This window comes from Drosophila albomicans, chromosome X (assembly GCF_009650485.2).
Source record: "Drosophila albomicans strain 15112-1751.03 chromosome X, ASM965048v2, whole genome shotgun sequence".
NCBI classification, from domain to species: domain Eukaryota; kingdom Metazoa; phylum Arthropoda; class Insecta; order Diptera; family Drosophilidae; genus Drosophila; species Drosophila albomicans.
Genome location: NC_047627.2, coordinates 18,865,022 through 18,888,549, shown reverse-complemented (window position 1 = coordinate 18,888,549; position 23,528 = coordinate 18,865,022). Strand labels below are relative to the sequence as shown.

Here is a 23,528-nt window from a genome sequence, read left to right as displayed (position 1 = left end):
TACACAATTTTACGCCTAGATGCGCATCAATTGTGATTCATTTATTTACCAGTTGTCCGACATATTGTTCATTGCACTTTAATTTGATTTTGATTGAAACACTCTTATCGCAATTGTGCACCCACCAATCCGAGTTTCTTGCTTACGCGTTCTTCGTAAGCGTCGTCCTTTACTTGGGTCTATGTGCTATACATAGTCGGTACTTGTATTGTACTATGTTTCTTATGTTTATGATGTGGCACATATATTCCTGGTTGAGCACAATGGCAGCTGGTTAACAATAGGCTGCAGGATTGAAGAGTATGGGCATCAATGACGTCACGGCGCAAATGGAACCAGTTCCAATTTCATTCATAAAATTGTGATTTAGGAACAATCTTCTGCGTCGCAACACGCAACACGCAACACAAGACAATGCGCATTGGTGCACATGTGCGATAAGCGAAATTGAATCAATCAACAGGAAATTGCTGCTCAATGCGTGGGCGTTGTCGTTGCCGCTGCCACAAGGAACACTTGCCACAACTTTTCGTATAAATATGCAGCGTTGTCGCTGCGAAAGTCATTCAAGTTCCAAGGCTTGCTGCGAGCAGTAAACCAATCCAAATCACCAACAATCACTTCGACTTTGACTTGCAAAGGACACTCAAGGATGGCCGCAAATCCACGATGGTTGAGGCTCAACGTACTCATCATACTGCTGCAGTTGGCCAGGCCACAGCTGACACACTCTGACCTTAGTCAGCGTAGCTCCGATGACCAGCATTGCGGCACTCTTGGATTGCAATGCACATCGGAGTCCATGCATCGCATGATGGAGAATCGACGCGGGCAATTGGATGACTACGACGAGCATCTGGTATATAGACAAACAACGACTATGCCAAATGAGGCACGTGACCAACGGCATGGTCAAGAGCGAGAGACTCGTGTGCGTGCGGGACGAAATGACAACCAGGAAAATCGTGAACTCATTCGCCAAGCAGATGCAATGCGACGTGAGGAACGTGTTGATGTGTCTCGCAGGCAGGAACGCGAATCAGGAGAACGCAATGAGCGAAGTGGTGAACGGGTAGAGATGCGAAGGGAAGACAATGACCTCACTCGCCGGCAAGAAGAAGAAAATCGAGAGCGACGAGAGGAACGTGTAGAGCGCGAGCAGCGACGAGAGGAACGTGTAGAGCGTGAGCAGCGACGAGTAGAGCACACTGATCGTCGACAAGATGAGCGTCTGATGGCCCGTCAGGAACGAGATGAAGATATGCGTCGTGACATTTCTCGTCGACAGGAACGCGAAGAACCTGACATTTCTCGGCGACAGGAACGAAGAACGAATTGATATGCGACGTGAAGATCGCTTTAACAACCAGCAACGAGAGGAACGTGATGTGACTCGTCGTCAGGAGCGTGAAAGCCGCGAGGATATGCGACGAGAAGACTCTGAGCTAACACGCAGACAAGAACGTGAGGATGCAGTGCGACGAGAAGAGCGCAGTGATCGCCAAGAACGTGAAGATATGCGACGAGTTGACGCTGACCGCTCACGACAACAGGAACGAGCAGAGCGTGACACATCTCGACGACAGGAGCGTGAAGTACGTGAGGAACACAATAATCTGCGCCGAGAAGAAGTTGAAAGTCGTGAAGTCATGCGACGGGAAGAAATGGATGACTCTCGCAGGCAGCAACGAGAAGATAGTGATCGACGAGAAGAACGCGATGAACTGCGAAGAGAGGAACGTAGACATGAAGAAATGGATCAATCACGCAGACAGGAACGAGAAGAGCGCGACTTATCCCGAAGAGATGAACGTGAAGTTCGTGCCGATATGCGACGAGAATATAATGAACGCTCACACAGGCAAGAACGAGAGGAGCGTGATGTTTCACGTCGAGATGATCGGGAAACTTCAGAAGACGAGCGTCGTGTTGAAAATGATCTTGCACACCGAGTGGAAGGCGAAGAACGTGATGTATCTCGGCGACATGAACGTGAGGAACGATCAGAACGAAGCAATCCCCTTCGAGAAGAGCGCGACGATGCTCGTGAACGACGTGAGGAGCGCAGTGATTTCCAACGAATGGAGCGAGACACCTCACGAAGAGTCGAAGACTTGCGACGGGAAGAGCGTGAAGTAATTCGGCGAGAAGATCGTGAGGAGCGTGTTGAGTTAATTGACAGGCGAATGAGTACAGAAGGCATGCGACGAGAACAAAATGAGCGTGAGGTTTCTCGGCGACAGGAACGTGAAATGCGTGCAGATATGCGACGTGAAGATAACGAACGTTCGCGAGAGGAACGTAGTAATCTTCGACGAGAAGAACGCGAAGATATGCGACGAGAAGATCGTGACCTCAATCGCAGGGAAGAGCGAGAGCATCGCGACCGACGAGAGGAACGCAGTGACCTCCGACGCGAAGATCGAGAAATAACACGAAGAATTGACGATATGCAACGGGAAGATCGCAGGGAACAGCGACAGAATCGTGAGCGACGAGAGGAACGAGAAGATCGAGAAACATCGCGCAGGGTTAGCGATATGCGTCGTGTAGAACGTGAAGCATCTCGTCGAGAAGATCGTGCTGAGCGAACAGACAGCCGCATGAATGTGGAAGGTATGCGACGAGAAGAAAACGATCTAACGCGCAGACAAGAGCGAGAAGATAATCAACGGCGAGAGGACCGTAGCGAACTTGCACGAGAGGAACGCGAAGTATCTCGACGAGAAGATCGCGAAAGCCGGCGAGAAGAAAGGGACTTAACACACAGACAGGAGCGTGAGGATCGACGACAAGAACGTGAAGTGCGTGACGACATGCGACGGGATGAACGTGATGATGCACGCAGACACGAACGAGAGGATCGTGAGCGACGAGAAGAATTAGGCGGTCTTCGACGGGAGGAGCGTGAAGTATCTCGACGACAGGATCGCGAGGTTCGCAATGAAATGAGGCGCGGGCACCGTGACCACACTGACAGACAGGTTCGCGAAGATCGTGAGCGACGAGAGGATCGAGAGGAGAGGGAACTTTCTCGCCGAGAGGAGAGGGAAGTTCGACGACAAGAACGAAGCGAAGGACATGAGCGTGTCGAGCGCATGGATAGGCGATTGGCTCGAGAAGAGATCGCTGATCTTACCAGCAGACAGGAACGCCGCGAGCAGCGCGATGAGACGAGAAGAGAACTTCCAAGGGAGACGAAGGAACAACACAGAGAGCGGGATTTCTCACAGCACTTTGTGCGTGATAATCGCAATAGCAATGTGCTTGCAAAAACAAAGTCCAACAGTTGGGTCAGCAAGGTCTGCAGCAAGCATTGGCTGCTGATGATGGGACAGGCGCTTATGCTGCTGGCACTTTACTCGAAAATCAGCACAAAAGGATTTAACCTGAGGTACGTGATAGAAGCATCAATTATGTTGCCTGCAATCTATCTCTAAAATCTCTCTTTATCTCTCTCTCTCTCAATTTGATTCACAGACATGTGGTTGGCAGTCATGTGCACGGCATTTTGCATCCCATCGAATGCTAGAAATTGACCCAGGCTGCTAACAACGAACCTGATAAACTGAAGCGCATAAGTACCTAAGAAACCGCAACAACAAAAAGAAAAGGAAAAACCAAAAAAAAACAACAAATTCGGACCATGGGCCCACATTATCGTACAACTTACTTACTATATATATATACACTTATATAAATATAAACATATACATAACATAACATAGCAATTGGAGCAACGAGTTAAACGCTGAGAGTGGATCTGAGATGTGTCTGTAAATGCAAATGTACAATTTAATCAAAACTCTGTTACTAAACACAAATGCAACAAATATAAGTTATACTTAGTTGAGCATATGCAAATATGTGCGGAGAGTATTATTATTATTATTCAGTTGTAGCCAGCTCCCATCTCAATTTCTATCTCTAACCATTCACAGATTGTAGCGCCTGCGGTTGCCAGAAATCTCAAATAATTGCAGTCCGAGTCCAGTCGAGCTTTGCTGTTGTGCTCTGTACTATGTACTCTGTACTCTGTACTCTGTACTCTGTAGTCTGTCTCTTTGTATCATAGTAAGCATGCAATATGCAATTGTCCACTTGGCATGCTTCAGCATATGCTGCTGGTCCGACAAAGTCCAAACGTATTACTCCACATCCTCTCAACGTATGTAGTATGTAGATCCACCGCTGCTTCTAACCCCCCGTTGTCGTTGTCGTCGTCATCTGAGGAGGAGGAGGACTCTCAAGCCTGAACTGGAAAATTATTATTGCGATTTTCCATGTCGGTTGGCTTCATCCTGCCTGCCTTGTGCGCCTTTGTGTGCCAGACACAGTATCGTTGTTGATAAATTTCGCACATATTAGACTGCCGGACTGGTCTATACATCTTTCGCTTTTCAAAGGATATCCCCCAAAGGGTGTTGGGTGTGTGCTCTATTTGCTGCCGCTGCTGTTGCTCCTGCTCCTGCTTCTGCTCCTGCCGTTGGCTGTGCTTCGGGCCCTCCGCTTGGGCTTGAGCTTCGCTGCCTCCGACTCTGCTGGCAAACAGGCCAGTAAGCCATCCTTAATCAGTGAAACCAACACAACACAAATTTTACACAATTTTCTTCTATTGGGGATTATTTCGCATGGCAAATGTGTATGCAGTCAACTTATGGGTTGTACTTGTTGTTGTTTTTGTTGTTGTCTGTTATTTGCCGACAAGATGCCAAGCAAAATGCTACAGTTGTTGGCCTAAAACACAGCATGCTGCGATACGGATACACTGGGTTATATCTGTATGTTTTGTTTGGTTTTAGAGTCAAATTTCAAAGTTCCTAAGGTTGTTAATAGTCCTTAATTTGCTCTTAGCCTTTGCCTCGAGGATTTATTTAGTTGTTCAAGCTGTTCAATTCCATATTAAAGTCTGTCAAATTGCACATTGCCTTCAGTTGTTGTGGCTTAACTGCTTATCGATGCTTTAAGGGCCGCACTTTGGCCGCTGCAGATTGTAAGTATTTTACAGGGTATCTCAAGCAGATACATGCTGGAAAATTTGTTGGTGTTTTTCGTGTGCACACATAAATATAAAGAGCACACGCTTGCCTTTATACTATATATGCGCTCGCACACGCCTGCTTCTATATGCTTGTCTGTGTGTGTGTGTTGGTGTGGTTGTCCAATACAAACACACGCGCATGGAGACAGTCGACGGCGAAGGTTATTCGATATTAAAACACCACAAAAGCGCAATAAACCAACAAGAAAACATCATAAAAAATTGAGTTTTCAATATATATTCGAATTAAATAATTCACGCGCTCGTTGGTCGAGGGGGCCCGCAAATATCGCCCGTATTCGGGCAGCTTAAAACCACACACACACATAACCCAAGAGAGGAAGAAGGGAAAGCTCTGTGTGTGTGTGTGTGCGTGTGTGTGTGTCGTGGCTAGACTACCGGAAGGGCTCAAGAAGCGTGGCTGAATGAAGGCGATGGCATTACGGAGTTTTTGAGTTCCGTGCCGGGGTCGTTTTGGGGTTTTGTACGTATGGCATTTTACGAGCATTTGAGGTTTATTTTATGCTTTTAACCACGCACACACACACACCAAGACGTTGAATGCAAAACAACATAAATTTTGTGTCAGAAATCATAAATTTCAATAAAAAATAAAAGCAGCGAAGCGCCAAATAAATACGTAACCTGCCCAAGCGAGGGAGGTAACGCAAATGATGCTGGCAATGTGTTGGGAAGATGGGTAGGGGTAGGGGTAGGTGTAGGGAAAGGGAAGAGTATAGCAACCATGACTTCTGGGAACATGTGTGGCACGTTCGCAATGCTGCAAGAAATACCAGTTGTTACTAGACCAGCAGCAAAAAGAGAGAGAGAGAGTTGAATATATTGCACTGCTTAAGGGGCGCAAAGTAAATGCAACAGGCAAAAGTGTGCATAATTTCCAGGCTCAACTCGAGGCGCAAAAGGACTGCCACATTGTAGCTATCAAAACGCGTGCCACAATGCTTAGTTAACAATTACAACGTGTGACTGCCTATCGAATATCCCAGCAGACTACGAGACTAGTTGCATTATTAAAACACTTCGAAGCTGTTGGCAAATCCCGTATGATCTAGGCGATTATCCGACTGCGCATAAAATATTCGGATACTGTCTGAGGCTGGCATTATTTCAGTCGAAAGCTTTCTAACTGAGCTGATGAGATTGTTATTAGATTGTAGACGTAGCAAGATAATAAACCAAAAATGGAAATACTAATTTAATTGTGTTGTAGAAAAGAGCTTAACTATTAAATAATTCCACTACATTGAAGAAAACAAGTAAGAAAGTTACAGTCGAGTGTGCTCGACTGTGAGATACCCGCTACCCATTTTTAATAAAGGCAAAATATTGCAGTATCATTTTCAAAATATACCGAAAATACTAAAAAATATACCGAATGGTATGTTTGGTATATCGATATAGTACACCATTCAAAATATACCATAGACGGCACAATGTACCAGATTGTCAGCCAAAGCAACTCAGACCCCTAGTCAGTAGGCGTTTTTGCCCATACAAAAATATTTCTTTAATAACTTCCACAATTTTTATCTGATCACAACCAACCATTTTCAGGAATCATAACTACTACAGTAATTATTGTATATACCAAAATTCGTAACTCTAGCTTTAAAATTACGCTTGTTATTCGATTTTTTTGATTTGCCGGGGCGGAAGTGGGCAAAAATTTGAAACAAACTTGATCTGCGTGCAAACATAACAAATGCTGTCGAAAAAAAATTATAGCTCTACCTCTTATAGTCTCTGAGATCCAGTGTTTCATACGGACGGACGGACAGACGGTCAGACACACAGACGGACAGACGGACATGGCTATATCGTCTCGGCTGTTGACGCTGATCAAGAATATGTATACTTTATAGGGTCGGAGATGCCTCCTTCTACCTGTTACATACATTTCCTGCCGGCACAAAGTTATAATACCCTTCTACCCTATAGGTAGCGGGTATAAAAACGGACTTAAATGATGTGTTTGTTCTTAGATGATGAGATTGTTATGTTTTGATTAAGCCACTGCTCTTTGTTTTCAGTGTATAGGCATTGAAAATAGTTAACAAAAGCAAATGAAATGCTGTACTGTGCATCTTAAGCATATTCCATAATATTACCACAATTTCTGGTGCTACAAATTTCGAAAGCTGTTTTAAATGCATAAATAATGCAAATTTGATTGAAAACGTATAATAAGCTTGACAGTTATTGAAGCACACTCGATTTGTGTAACAATCACATCAAATTGTTATGCTTGACATTGCGTTCGTTCATTTGTTTATTAGATTTATTACGCATACGTTACTCCTAAAAGGCAATTAAGAAACGATGATGGCATCTCTGCAAACAATTGTTTTACAGTGCTCAACTCAATTTATAGATTGTGAATTGAGCAAAGGGAAGGGAAGGGAGTGGAAGGGAAGGCGGAGCACAGTTTGGATCACTTTAGATTGGGTTAAAATTGGTTTACAAATACCTTTAGCTAGTGAATATCTCGTATTTTTTTTTTTTTTTTGATTTTTTTCCGTTGCAAATTGTAGCGGCAACTTTTAACACAAATTGATGGGCGTTGTTTTGGGAACGAGCGGGGCGGGGAAGTTATCAGCTTTGGCTGCTGCGTTTGTTTTGTCAGTTATCGCTGAGTGGCGCGTTGAGGTGGGGGAGGCGGGGAAGTGCGGTGTGGGGTGTGTGGTGTGGGATGTGGTAGGGCACATTTGCTCTGACATTTGCTAGCAATTTTATAAATTATCAATTTCATCGGCAACTGAGCAGCGAGCGAATAAATAAATACATAAATAAAAGAAATACGTGAAATGGAAAATGGAAAATCGTTGCGAAAATTGTGAAATTGCCAACTGGCGAAATTGGTAAAATTCGTGAAACCGCAGCGATGCGAACAAGCGAACAGAGACAGCAAGATAGTGTGCGAGTGCGAGGAAGAGAGAAAGACTAAAAGAGAGAGAGAAAAAAAAACACACAGAAGCGAATTCTCCACAAGTTGCCATTAAACGTCAATGGGAAATCGGGCCAGAAATTGTTAGATTGCAGATGCTGGCGATGGCAACGACAACGGCAATGGAGATGGAGATGGTAGATGGAGATGGTAGATGGCAAAGAGAGATGCCAGAGATGGCTGTGAGATGGTTAGAGATGAAATTGGAGCTGCGACGCCCTAAGCGAAATGTGCAGTTAAATAAAAATCAAAGCGGTTTACGTTATCAGCGACGATTTTCTGTGGGCGTTTGTGGGTCCTCGAATCCGGATTGCGATTCCGATTCCGATTCCCCCAATCCAAATGCGACTGCGACTGCGAATGCGAATGCGAAGAAGCTGCGTTGACAGCCTCGAACGTTTGCATAATCCCCACCCAATCGCATACAAAACTGAAAGAAGAGCGAATACCCGATCCAAAACGAAAAAAAAAAATAGCAGAGAAAAACCCAAACCCAAACCGAAAACTCTGGCAAAAGTCAATGCCTAACCGAAGCCAAACCCCAGGCAAGAAGTCAGTCAGTTAGTCAGTCAGTCAGTCAGTCGCCCAGTGAGTTGCATTTGTGCGAACAAATGCGAAATTGGTTTATGCAACAGACTTTTATGGCGCACGTCAGACCTGGCGAGGAGCATTTGGAAATGGCAAACTTTGACAGCGCAACTCAGGCGCATTCACAGGCAAATTTCTAAATAGAATCGAGAGCTGTGTGTGTGTGTGTGGAGTCGGTACGATCTGGTTGCCCTCGTTCTCTTCCCCTTCCCCTTCCCCTTCTCCACACTTCTCTCTTCCCTCTCACTACTATCGAATGGAACCAGCATCCATTGCACTCGTGCAAATAAATTTGCTGTTCACGTACATGAAAGCCGTTTGCACAAGCATGCAATCATCCACAAATATTGTCTAAACGAACACACTCACTCGCACTCATGAGTATGTGTCTCCCTCTCTCACTCTCTCTGTGTGTGTGTGTCGCGACTGACGACTGACATCGAAGTTTTGATAATCCACGGCTCGTTGTTGAATTGATCAATTGGAAAGCAACCACAGCATTGCAACCGCATGTCAATTGGTAGGCATTGCCCTCCCTTCCCTTTTGCTGCCCCCCGCGTCCTTTTGCTGCCACGCCCCAGCACTCAAACACTCTCTCTCACACACACACACACACACTCAGTCAGCCGCTCAGCCATGTGAGTCTCTAAAGTTGGGTGCACACACAAAAGCAATGATGACATTTACTGGCTCGCCCAGCAAGCAAGCAAGGAAGCGAGCTCGTTGCAATGTCCCTTTCAGCCTCTTGCCACCTGCCAGCTGCCACCTGCCACCTGCCACGTCCTTGAGTTTTATGGGATTTTTAGATATTTATAGATTGCGTTCATACAATCGCTGTGCTTTGGCCTGAGCTTAGAGTTTGGATCTGGGTGCTGGACAAGTTTGAACTCCGCTCCGATTGTGGTCAACTTGCAAAAGTTCTTTGTGCTTTGCTTTTGCAACAAATGCCTAGCGTATACGTGTGTGTGTGAGTGTGCGAACTGTGGCGCAACGAAGCATAAAAAATGGCTGCATTCAGGACACGGCCAAATGCCTTCATCCTTGGTCAGTGCGATGCAGCCAAGGAGCTGAGTGCGAGGGCGGCAAATCAAAGTCAATTTGGCAAAGATCTTGGAGTCACCCTCGAGTGGAATGTCCTTGTTGCCACAACCACAAAGCGTTGCATGCTGCTGCTGTTGCTGCTGTTGCTGTGGCTGTTTCTTCTCCACACTGACCCTGCCCCAAAATGCTGCCTCAAGCGACCAACAGCATCTTGTGGTTAGCAGTTGATGGGTCTAGACCCAATTCTCTTCACCTCTCCGCTTCTCTTCTACATTTTGCAGACTGCCAACGTATTGCAATTTCCTTGAGGAGACGACTTTCCACATGCTGCATAACCACCGTGCAGGTTGCTTTTGCTACCTGTCGCTCTCTGCCCTCTTTCTCTCTCTCTTTCTCTTCGAAAATGGGCAAACATATTCATCCATAAACATTTAATGGCCGCTTCTTTTACTCTGATTGCACTTTCAAGTTTTAAGGCGCCGACTAATCTGCAAGTCTCGCTTGAGTGTCTATAACCCATTTTTCTTTTTCTTTTTTTGCTGCCACATATTCTCAGCATTGCGTAGAAATCGTAAATTGCAATTGCACTTACAGTTACTATTACAGTTTCGAAAGCATATGAAAGCTTTAATAGCTCTATACAGTTTTAGAATCGATGGTTTTAAAGTGTGCAAGCAGTCAGTAGTTGATAATGTTGTCATCAAGTAAGTAGATAATATATAAACCAACAACTTTATTAAAGTAACAAATTTATAAACCAACTATGAATTATTAATAATATGCCTTCAAAGCAAATTTATACTCACATTTTTTTAAGGTGAGGGCTCCCTTAAATTCAGTGGCTCTATTATGGCTCTATTTGTGAATGAGTTCCAATGCTACAAATTTCATTTCTTGTTAAAATACAACAAATTTTCTGTTTGATTTTTGTAATCTCATTTTTCTTTCAAAACCGGTTCAAATCCTGCCAAGTTAAAGCACACTTTTCTGTATGAATTTTAAATGCATAAATATTTTGTGCATACAATTTACTATCCCAAAAATGTTCAACACTTATTGTTTACCACAATTTCAAGTATTTTACAAAGCAATATTTCTAGTTACATACTTGCTTTTGTGCATGCGAATTTTATAACATTTCATTATTTCATATTAAAATACTACGAATATTAAACTATGCAATTATGTGAAGAATAATGACTAGTAAATATTTATCAATAAATCTACATGCAAAACTATTTGCGTCTTATGAACGTATGCACACCAAAGCGGAGCGAATTCGTTTTCACGGCGAATTTGAGGTTTTTTTCCACAACCCCGCATGCAGCGTTTTTATACCCGCTACCTATAGGAAATGCCGGCAGGAAATGTGTGTAACAGGTAGAAGAAAGCTTCTGCGACCCTATAAAGTATATATATTCTTGATCAGCATCAACAGCCAAGACGATCAAGCCATGTCTGTCCGTCTGTCCTTATGAAACACTGGATCTCAGAGACTATAAGAGATAGATCTATAATTTTTTCGACAGCATTTGTTATGATTGCACGCAGAACAAGTTTGTTTAAAATGTTTGCCACGCCCACTTCCGCCCCGCAAATCAATAAAATCGAAGAAAAAGAGAAGATTAACTAGAGCTGCCAATTTTGGTATATACAATAATTACTATAGTAGTTGTGATTCCTGAAAATTTGGTTGTGATCAGAAAAAAATTCTCAAAGTTATTAAAGAAATAATTTTGTATGGGCAAAAACGCCTACTTACTAGGGGCATTAGTAGCTTTGGCCGACAATCTGGTATATTGTGCAGACTATTGTATATTTTGGTATTCGCCGCTGCCGCTGCGATTTATTCGCGCCGGTGCCGCTGCGATTTATTCGCTTTACAATTCGGTTAACAGGCGAAGCAATGTTGATCAAGTATACGCCTATTGTTCACTTTAAATAAATAGATATATTGTGACTTGAACATTGCTTTCCAGATTTGAATTACCTTATTTCTTATTTGTTATATTTATATTTTATTGTTTTCGTTCAATCGCATTTCATGAATTATAATTATTACATGCTTATAATCTAATACTACTCGAGGTATAGTATGTAAAAAATAATAGCTCGTAAATATTTATAATATTTTCCACGCATTTTAATATATGTTTTTAAAACTGATTTAATTATATCACCGAATTGGAATAGAATTCTGCCAACGGGCAAAGCAATGTTGATTAAGTATACGCCTAGTGTTTTTTTTTTAAAGAACTGGTTTTTTCTTCATCTTTGGTTGACAATCTGGTATATTTAGAAACAAAAATCAAACATAGTCACGGTACATTTTTAGTATTTTGGCGGTATTTTAACTTGGTATATTTTGTTATTTGTTTTGAATACCGCACTATATTTTGTACTCTTTGGTATTTTTTGAATGTGGTACTTTATGAATATACCAAATATAGTCTTTGGTATATTTTAAGTATTTTGTAGTATTTTTTAAAACTAATACCGCACTGTTTTATTTTAGTTAAAAAAGGGTAGCGGGTATCTCACAGTGGAGCACACTCGACTGTAGCTTCCTTACTTGTTATTTTTATACTTTTTAATGATTACTTGCAACAACTTTTAATTGTATGTTTTGAAGGAATTACAATACAACTCGGTCAACATGGGTCTAAGCAATGCTGATCAAGTATACGCCTAGTGTTTTTTTTTTAAAAGAATAGGTATTTTCTTCATCTTTGGTTGACAATCTGGTATATTTAAAAATAAAAATCAAACATAGTCGCGGTACATTTTTAGTATTTTTGCGGTATTTTAACTTGGTATATTTTGTTATTTGTTTTGAATACCGCACTATATATTGGACTCTCTGGTATTTTTTGAATGTAGTACTTTATGAATATACCAAATATAGTCTTTGGTATATTTTAAGTATTTTGTAGTATTTTTTTAAAACTAATACCGCACTGATTTATTTTAGTTAAAAATTGGTAGCTGGTATCTCACAGTGGAACACACTCGACTGTAGCTTCCTTACTTGTTATTTTTATACTTTTTAATGATTACATGCAACAACTTTAATTGTATGTTTTAAAGGAATTACAATACAACTCGGTCAACGTGGGGCTAAGCAATGCTGATCAAGTATACGCCTAGTGTTGACCCATGTAAGTGGCAGTCTGCGACTAAAAAAGGTCATAGTTCGCAGTACTCGCACTTGCACTCGCCAACAGTCGAATGAGGCGTTGATGTCGCCAACGTTGGCACCAAAAGAGCCGCCGGCCAGGTGCCCAGTGCACTGCAGTGTCGATGTCAGGCTTGGGGAGTGTGGCCAGGGTAAAGAGGAAGAGAAATTCAATTAGAAATTTACATAGAGTCGCTCTTGTAGGGTATTTGTTGCAGCGCTTCGAGGGGCGCGCTTGACTCACGTTGTTGTCGAGGGCAAAGCGCTGGCTGCGTGCCCCATGGCGTATACGTATTCACAATCGCGACAATGCATATCACATTCGCATTCACAATCACAATCACACTCGAACTTACATTCTCTACTCGATGCAGAGTGTGTTTGTGTGTGTATGTGTGTGTGTGTGTGTGGCAGGGCGTGTGGCAATTGAATTTTTGTGGCAGCAGACACAGCAGTGGGAGCGAAATTGTGGACATCGCTGGTTGCAAGCGGCGACAAATAAAAAGGTGTTGATGGACTGCAACATGGCTGCACAAATTGCATATTGCATCAGTTGCAGACACGAATTTGGCATATGGCCAAAACAACGACGATGCGATGCGAAGCGATGTGCAATGCGGCCGCATGACGTTGCAGCTAATTAAACGCGAAAATTGCATGAGGCCAGCGACTGTGGCACATTGTTGAATTTGTAACCAAAGCCAAATGACTGCAGAGTCTCTGGGCCAAAAATGGGAACAACCAAACGCCACCCGCTGCTGGTGCTGCTGCTGCGGCATTTTCGATGCCAATTGAAATTCAATTCGGACTGCAACTAAAATGAAATTGAATATAACAACAGCGAGCGAACCTGAACGAGGTTACGAATTAGAAGCGAACGCGAATGCGAATGCGAGTGCGGTTGCTGAAGCGTGAGTTGAAATGGAAACCAAACGTGGGCAATTGCCAAATGGGTTTGGGATTGGGCTCAGTTGGTTGTTGTTGCGGACTGCCCTTGCCCTACGTCCTTTCCTTCTCCCTTCACTCTTCTGCCTTCCCATCGGTCAGACCCAGAGGAGCAACTCGAATTAGAATGAAAAATAATTGCAGCTGGCGCTCGTTTCAATTAAGTTCAGCGCACAAAATGCCCCGTCACGCAGCTCTAACCGAGCAACTAGAACATTTCGCCTGCAGTCTGCAGTCTGAAGTCTTCCCAGCTTCCCAGCTTACCACCCCCCTCCCCCTGGAAATCTCCGCAAAAACCACCTTCCGCAGTTGTTGCTAATTATTGCTGTGCTGCGCTGCGCTGCGATGCGCTTACGGTCAGCTGAGTGCACACGATGGACTCGCAACTCCCAATCCCGCTCTAACCAACTAAAGGATTGCAACAAACAACAACACACACACACACAATACATACATACATATATAGTGAAACAGATGCAACAACGGCAACAACTGCACCCGAGGGATGCATTTTACTGTCCGCTAAAGCCGCAGCTGCAATCGTTGTTGCCGCTGCCGCAGTTGCTGCTGCTGCTGTTGTTAAACAATTAACTGGTTTGGGGCATGGGCTTGGGCTTGGTGGCGATGGCAATGGCGATGTCGGTGGGCGTGGCTCACTAAACAGCTGTCAGCATTTTGCTACACTTAACGATTTTTTGCCACCTTCGACAGTGCCATAAATCAAGCCACACCACACATTGCCACAAATCAGTCATTTGGATATCCATTCGCATTTTGGACTTCATTTGTGCCCCATTAGCTGCCACATAATTCATAAGCATCAGCTCCAGCCCTCCACACACACACACACACTCACACACACAGTCGCCACATTCTCTGCACACTCTCTACAGTTGGGATAATTGAATTTCAGCGAAATGATTGCAGACGGTCTCCTTTCCTTTCCTTTCTTTGCGTTTCACTTTTTTGTGTGTGTGTTTGTCTTGGAGGCATTCACTTGAATTTCTTGGGCCAATGTGTTCATTGTCCTTGTCCAGTTCGTGCTTGCCTTAGCCTCTGCCTGTCCACTTGCAGCTAATTAAAGCTAATCGTGTTGTCGACTCGACTCTACGTTCAACTGCTCTGTTTGCTGCTGTCGTTGCCGTCGCTGTTGCTGTTGCTAGCCACTTTGGCTGCTCAGGCTCTGAGTGTTTGACACTGTGCGAAAAACGTAGCATACTATTTGGGGTAAAAAAAATAATAGTTACTTCATTTTACTTGATTTTTAGTAAAGCTTCTTTGTGGAATATTGAAATATATATACATAAAAACATTTATATGTCTTACAATACGATATTCCATATACGTAGGTGTAACATATTATAAAGCCAGTTTTCTTTATCAATGAGGCAGCTTAATCTGGTTTCTTGTACGTATCTCACCTGGCTTTAGTATTTTGCCTCAATGTAAAGCCAAATAAAGATGCCAAATTGATAATAAGAACTAGTTTAATGAAAAGACAAAGTTTTAGGTAGCAGACATCATATTTACAACATAAAAATATATAAAATACTTAAATGGAAAGATGTCTCGCTTTCAATGCATTCTAACGTGCAATTTATAATAATTCGTTTAGCTTATTTATTTATAATTACAATTAAAGTAGTTTCTCATTAGTATTCAAACTTATGAAATCTATTTTATTTATTTAATTTATTATTTTACTTATACAGTATGTAATTAATTCAAAGAGAATATACAATGCATGCAACAAAATTCTTTATTCTTGCTTGGTAAGAACTTAAAAAAAGCGCAGCTTGAAACAATTTTATTTAAAATTTATTCAAATATTAACTAAGTGCAATAAGCTTGCAATTATTTCATTTGTAACTCATTTTTGTTAATTAATTGGCATATTAAATAAGTGTGTTTGAATTACGACATAATGGAAGAGTCCATTAGATTCGATGAAGTAGAAACTTAAACGTAAATATATTACTGTGTGCATTTAATAAATTTGAAGAAGGCCAAATCGATTATAAATTTGTATAAATTTGCAATTTATACTTTCGAAATACAATTATTTGTTTTGCTTGCCATTTGAATAGATTTATGTTTATTTGGTATATTTGTTTTGTCATTACGTTAGCTTCCTATTTCTGTCTGTGTAGTTGCGCTTTTGCTTAGCAATCTCAAAGCTTGCCAGTGGACACTGATGGGGTGGTGAGGAGGTAAGTGGGGAGTTGCAAACATAGTCGATTTGTTGAAAACAAAACCCCATACAAACGCCGTCGAACCCGAAACCAAACCCGAGCGTGTTGGCGGTGCGTGAGCAACAACTTCGCCCTAACAATTTGCGGCGAATTGGGAAAGCTTTGCGACACGGCTTCAGTGGCGTTCAAGAGGGGGTGGCGTAGAGGGGTAACGAACTCATGCTGTGGCTAGTTTGGTAGCAGAGCTTGACAGTGGAAACGAGGTAGAGGAGGGGAGTGGGAAGGGGGGAGGTAGGAATTAAGTCTAAGTCAAGTCGACACCACTTCCGCCACGCGTTGCTTCAGCTCAGCTCAGTTTAGTTGACGTTGGAGCAACGACAACAACACACAGACTCGCTCTCTCTCATTCCCTCTCTCTCTATCGCTCTCTCGTTCTTACTCTCTCAGTGGGATGGCTTGGCCATCTCGAAAGTTGGCAGCATTTACTTGGCTGTGCTTAACACTTTCCGCTTGCAAGTCGCATCCGCATCTCCCAGACTGCCATCCACAGCTATCCGCCGCCGCCGCCGCATGTTGCAAAGTTGTGCGGCTTGCTGATGTATGCTCATATAACTTTGCCACTAACGAGACTCATGAGCTGCATAGTAATGAGTACCATGGCTCAGGCGTCAGCCAGCAGCCGCTAGATCGTAGACTTAGTCCGCAAATAGGCGCCACCGGGCGCTGTAATCACTGAGCTTCCCCAGCGACCAACATTCTCCCACAACTGTAGCCCCCAACTGTGGCTGTCCTCATTCCTCATTCCTCATTCGCTATCGCAATCGCAATCGCAATCTGCCTCGTTCTTTAGCCGCCAGATGAAGCTCACAGAAGTTGGTGGTTGCCTATGGAACAATGCTTCATTTGGCATTTATCGCAAAAATATCCAGAGCCATCAATCAGACGGAAAGAGAGAGGGAGAAGGAGAGGGAGAGAGAGAGAGAGAGAGCTGCGCAAATGGAGCCAAGACGACCGGATGGATGGCTTCGTGGCCCGCCAATGAATTCAATACGATTAATTTAGCAACTGATTTGCCGATGACGAATAACAATGCAACATAATGTGCCACAATTATTCATTTCATCGGCACACTTTTGCGCTTCTTTCCCTCTCTCCCTCTCTCTCTCTCTCTCTTTCTACCTCCCCCATCCCCCCACCCGAACCACAGAGTTGACGATTGCGGTGAATGCCAAAATGAATGATTTGAAGCGTGAAGCTCTGCTGATGAGCAAAAATGTTGCACACACAGTTTTGTCTTCTCTTTGTAGCTATTTTTATATATGCGAGTATTTGTTGACACTCTGTTGAAGGTTTTCTTTGGCACACAATTTGTGGGTATTCTCTGGCATAATATTTTTAATAATAAGTATACGCCTATTGAGCCAATTTATTTTTATATTCAATTGCAGCTTAAAAAGTGTAAGTGCGCAATTCATTTCCTAAATTTATTATAAATTATTTCTGCTCAGCCAAAACTGAGATATTTTCAGACATATTTATTTAATATTAATTATACGCCCATTGAGCCACAAATTGAATATTTGATACACTTTTTTCATATTCAATTGCAGTTTAAAATTTATAAGCACAGGATTCATTTTTCAAATTTATTTAAAAGTATTTCAGCTCTGCTATAACTGAGATATTCTCAGGCATATTTTTTTTTAATAATAAGTATACGCCTATTAAGCCATTTTATTAACATTTTCAATTGCAGCTTCAATAGCGTACCTCCTAATTTAATTTCTTAAATGTAATCAAAATTTGTTTTAACTCAACTAAAACTGAGATATTGTTTGCCCTATTTTCTTCATATTAAGTATACGCATATTGAGCCACATAATAATAATATACTTTAAGCGCTTTTTTTCGTTTTCAATTGGCTTAATGAATGTCACGAGTTAAGTGCAAAATTCATTTCTAAAATTTATTCAAAATCATTTTAACGCAGAAAATTGTGCAATATCAAGCATCATAATTTCCAAAATGGGCGTTTGTTTATTCAATCAGTTTTTGGAAATGATTTCAAATTAAAACTCCCATTGAATAAAACGCGTGGATGACATGCGATTTAGCGCGTTGAGAACACGAGACATAAATTTAATTAAAATCAGCAATTATAAAATAGAAAGCTTGCTAACACCGGCAATTTTAGTCAACAAATTAATCGATAATCGATATGGCAAACAGCACCTATTTATAGCTTTTGTGTGTGTGAACGTTTATGGAATAAGCGATTTAAATTTGAACAAACAACGTGTGTGCGTAACGTAAATATTTATGAAGAGGGCATTGAACCAATGTTTAGTCTGATGAACAATTCACTAAACTGTGGTGTTTAACTGACAATTCCTTAGATAGATGACTTTAGTTATTTATTCATAGTATTTAAGAAAGCAACTCAGCCGCTGTTATCTGAGATATATATATGTATGTATATATATGTATGCTGCTTGTTAAGGAAATGATGTTGACAAGTGGATTTCGTTGCTTTTTTTTCTTTTTCTCTTTTTAGTTTCATATTCGCTGCTTGTTGGTCATTTTCTTACTGGCCAGTTGTCTTTTCAATTACCAACAGAATGCAGAAACTTAACCGGCAATTCACAGCTTCCCCAACCAACCAACTACTTTCAACCGAAACTGAAGCGAACCCAATCTCCAGACTGTGGCCGCATCCCGGCCCGACTCGTCCCCGTCCCCGTCCCCGTCCCCGTTCTCTTTTTCGTTGCGTTGCAAGTGCAAATTAGTCGAGAGTGCCAACAAATTTAACGAGCAAATTTACACTCGAGCAGCGGCCACGGAACGGAATTCAGTTTGAAAAGCGACTTGCAGAGGGCGGCGAGGGGATGTGGCAAGGGGGAGCCGGAAACATGGGCTGGTGTGTATCTGCTTCTGTTAGCAGAGACCAAGTCCCTGCCTGCCAAACTGTTGCCAGATCAAAATGGGACTTCAGTAGCAGCAACAGCAGCTTGGCAAAAAAGCGGAGCATCGCCAGCCAGTTGTAAATTTTGTGTTTGCGCTTCCGGACCTCGAGGCAAAGCCAGTTAGTTCCCTTCCCTCTCCCTGTGTGTGTGTGTGTGTGTTTGTATGAGTGCCTGTTTTAATTTAGGGAACACAGCACAGCAATTGCCCCAAAAAAAAAATGAAGAAGAAGAAGAAGAAGCCGTGGAACCTTTCTCTACTCCTGGTTGTCTTATTACGCCGTGTCTGCTCCTGTTGCTGCCCAAAGGGGCCAAAGGCCGAGACTCAGCATCAGCATCAGCATTGGAATCGGAGTTGGAGTTGAGAGTTGGAGCTTGAAGAGCACACGGCCTGCTGAGCTGTGTGCGTATCGTTTCAGACGCCATGCCACGCCCATTTGGCCAGCCAGACAGGCAAACCTTAATGGTCGGCTGCAGCATCTTTTACGAGTCTCTTTCCTTTGAGTTTGCTTTGCTTTTTGCCTCGTTGCTCGCCACTGTCTGTCTGTCTGTCTGAGTATGTATGTGTGTGTGTGTGTGTTTGTCGTTGAAATTGAATCAAAAATTGGATTCACTCAGGTCGTGGCGGTCATTGGGACTGCAGCGCTTTGGCTTTCAACTAAGAGTGGAGCACACACAAACACAAGACTCTCGCTGCTTTAGCTGCTTCAGCTGCTTCTCTCACACTCCAGCGGGACGTCAGCTTAGCCAGCGGCTCAGCTCAGCTCCTTGGCTTGGTTCTGTCTCTGGGTCTGTCTCTGTCTCTGGGTCTGGTTCGGGGTCTGGGTCTGTTTCTGTTTCTGGGTCTGTTCCTTGCCAGCTGTGAACCCATGTCAACTTTAATTGAATTTGATAGAACAAATATTTAGCAGCATCGCGCACCATTTACACCCCGGCATACTTAACAGACAGCTTTCTCCACCTAACCCAAGCTACATTAACAACAACAAAAAAATGAAAAGCGAAAAAAAACCCATATAAAATATATGTATATAAAAAAAGATGAGACAACAGCAATAATGACAACAACGGCGGCGGCATTTGGGCTTCCTGATAATCGATGAATTGTTATGTCATAATTAAGGCACATTTTGTTTTTTTTTTGTTTCTTCTTTTTTGTGTCTTTTTAACTTACTACACCGAGTTTATTTTTTAGGGATCATTCAACGCTTTCCGCTGATGCTTTTATCTTTTGGTATTATTTTTCATTGTTCTTTGTTTATGGAACTCTAAGAGTTTTTTTTGTTATTATTATTAAAAATCAAGCAACAGTTCATTAAGAGTAAACAGTAAAATATTTAATACGATAATAATATCAAAGTATAATTTTGATTTAACTTTAGCAAATAGGAAAACTACAGTTGATCGTGCTAGACTATGTGATACCCGGTACCCATATTAAATAATAGAAAAACAATTCGGTATTATAAAATACACTAAAAGCCATATGTTATATCATTCGAAATTTCCCATAGTGGCCAAATTTTATCAGATTTTTAGCGGACATAAAAATGCATTCACATCAAAATCTGCCATTTGTGTAACATTGCTTATTGATTTTTTAACCGATTTTATTTACCTTGAAATGACAACAAAATTTTTAAAGCGAAATAATGCTTAAAGTTTAATGTTAATTAAATTTTCTATAGTTATTTAAATCAAAGTATGATTATTCTTTTAACCATGGTCAACATTAAAATTTACATTTATTATATATTATGTATATACCATATATATTATATATAATACGATAATAATATCAAAGTAAACTTTTCACTTTTTTAAAATCTGTCAATTGTGTAATATTGTTATTGATTTTTTGCCCAATCATATTCGTTAATGTTACACTATTAAATTTCACATGAACTCACATAAATTGTTTTTGAATTTAAATTGAATTAACCATAGTTATTTAAATCAAAGTATGATTATTCTATATTTTGGTTCATTTGAAATCATGCGAATGGAGACATTAAAAGAAATGACCGCTTGCAACAACTAGTTAGAGGTCATCGAAGGGCATTACGAGCTACTATATAGCTGCGATAGAAGTTGCATGTAGCATGTGCTGCTAATGGGTTTTATATCACTTTATTACACAGCACTCGTGTGTGAAATGTACTTCAATCACAAGTTGAGTGCTAAAAATACCAAATACGTATTCAAATAACCAGATCCAGCTACTCGACGACTGTCTGACTGTCTGACTGTGTGTAGCGAGTGTGGAGTATGATGCTATGCAGCATGCTGCATATGCGGCATGTGGCATCCATAAGGGGTAAATCAAAAGTGTTGTCTTCTTCACTGTTTGTGCTGTGTTCTACCATTTTTCTTCTCCTTCCCCTTTCCCTGCGCCTCCTCATCCACTTCTCTCGTTCCCTCTCTGCCCTGTTTCAACATGCCGTTTGCTTTCGTTATTAAATTGCCAGCCACATTGCGCACACTGCGAAGTATTTATTAAGTCATAAGCTTCAGCCAGCTACGGGCACCATGCAACACGGCTGTTGCACACACACATACACACACACTCGCACTGCAGTATTCTCCTATACTCCTACTCACATCCACACCCACACTCATACATATGTATGTAACTGCTATGAAAGCAAGTATGCGGCCATTGCAACCTTGCCTGGCAATATTGTGGCACAGTGCTTTAAAAAAGTTGTCTATTGGTCAGATATTTCATTGAAATGCATATGCATCAATAAAAGTTTCAGTTCCTTATTTCTCATATTTATTTGGCTTTGGTTTTTTTCTACCAAACTTAATTCTATGTTTACTTAACTACATCAAACTTACATAATACACCCATTTCTCGCTTAACTGCCTCGATCGATTGGTCAGATATTTTATTTTAATCCATATACATCAATTATAGATTCAGTTTTATATTTTACAACATATTTCGATTTAGTTAGTTTTAGTTTTTTTTTCTATCAAACCCAAAAAAATTACAAAATTCACACATACATATCTCGCTTAGCGGCCTCGGTCGATAATTCAGATACTTATTTCAAATTCATATACATCAATAGTACAATCAGTTTCATATTTTTCAACATATTTCGATTTAGTTAGTTCTAGATTTTCGAAATTCACCCATATCCCGCTTATCGGCTTCGGTTGATAAGTCAAATATTGTATTTCAATTCATATACATCAAAAAAAAATTCAGTTTTATGCTTTACAACAAATTTCGATTTATATAATCTTGGTTATTTGACTTTAGCCTCACATAACTGCACTTGGTTTACATTATACACCAGCTCAACTTTTGTCCAAAACATTAAATTGTCGCTTTATAAAATGAAATTTATATACATATCTGATTTAATATGTGAATAATAAATATTAGACTTTAACTGTAAATGTATAGGCATGTGATAAAAAATGTATGTGTGTTAAAATATATTTTATAATGGAAAACTTTGTCATTAAATGCGTCTTTCAAATTATTAAACTATATTTTATATGCTACTTATTTAACTATTAAAATGTTGTCGATAAAGTTCTACTCGCAAATCATTAAAATATATCGAACTTACTACTTATTTACTATTAAATTTGTTACGGTCAAGTGTTTCTCTCAAATTATTAGAATGTATTTTATATATTTTATATTTAACTATTCAAAGTAGTTGCTTCTCATTAAAAGATATTTCTCTTAGCACTTACATAACTATTCAAATTGTTACATTTAATTGTATCTTTCTTCAATTAATGAATAAATTTATATTCTTATATTAAAAACTACATTTTTTCCAATAAATTTTTTAATTATGTGCTTTAATTAACTGGCTGTGGTAAAGTATTCGAAATTAGGTGTATTCAATTGAACCACAGTGCGCGAAGCGAGGTGCATTTCACACCTGGAGCAGCCAAAGGGCAACGCAGCCACAACCACGGCGAACGCAACTATGGCAAAGAAAGCACACACAGGACACAGTCAACTGGATGGAGGTGTGTGTGTGTGTGTTGGTGTGTAAGAGTGTGTGTATTGAGGTGTGTGTGCTTGCCTGAATGAGCAAGGCAAGGCGAGACAGGGCAATGCGAACAAGTCTCTCAGAACATCAACAATGAACACTGAACTTATGGCGAAGCAACTTCGCAGCTATTTCTCTCTATGTGTGTATGTGTGTGTGAATCTGATGTAGTTGTGGAGTAAAATCTTAACGATTTGCTTATTGTTCTTTCTCGTTATGCATTTACTGAGTATTTTTGCAGTTTGCCTCGTGTCTTTCAGCATATGAATATAACTGCAACTTGGTCTAAGGTCATGGCGAATGGCTCTCGCTCTCCTTCTGACTCGCTCTGACTGTGGTTGTGGCAAAGTTTATGCGTGTGTGTGTGTGTGTGTGGCAAGACTCCGACACTTCGGTGCCAACCACAGATACAGCTTCAGCTTCAGCTAGAGAACTGCAAACGTTTGCTACATACCAAGTAACCGCCATCGCCAGGCATCCGTGACTTTGGGAGCCATTTGATGGTGCATGCTCTAACCAAAACTGAATTCCGCTTTAATTGTTTCACACATGTTGCACTCACATACCATACCACCTTCTGTCCCCTCCTTCCTCTA

At 41.3% G+C, this 23,528-nt stretch overlaps 1 protein-coding gene across 1 annotated transcript; it reads left to right on the top strand.

Moving 5' to 3' along the window:
• The first annotated feature begins 582 nt into the window (after positions 1-582).
• Positions 583-3,638, top strand: LOC117576988 (trichohyalin). Its single transcript, XM_034262177.2, is given in 3 exon segments — positions 583-1,323; positions 1,325-3,394; positions 3,481-3,638. Coding segments are annotated over 3 exon segments (2,793 nt in total). The 5' UTR covers positions 583-652; the 3' UTR covers positions 3,533-3,638.
• The last annotated feature ends 19,890 nt before the right edge of the window (positions 3,639-23,528 follow it).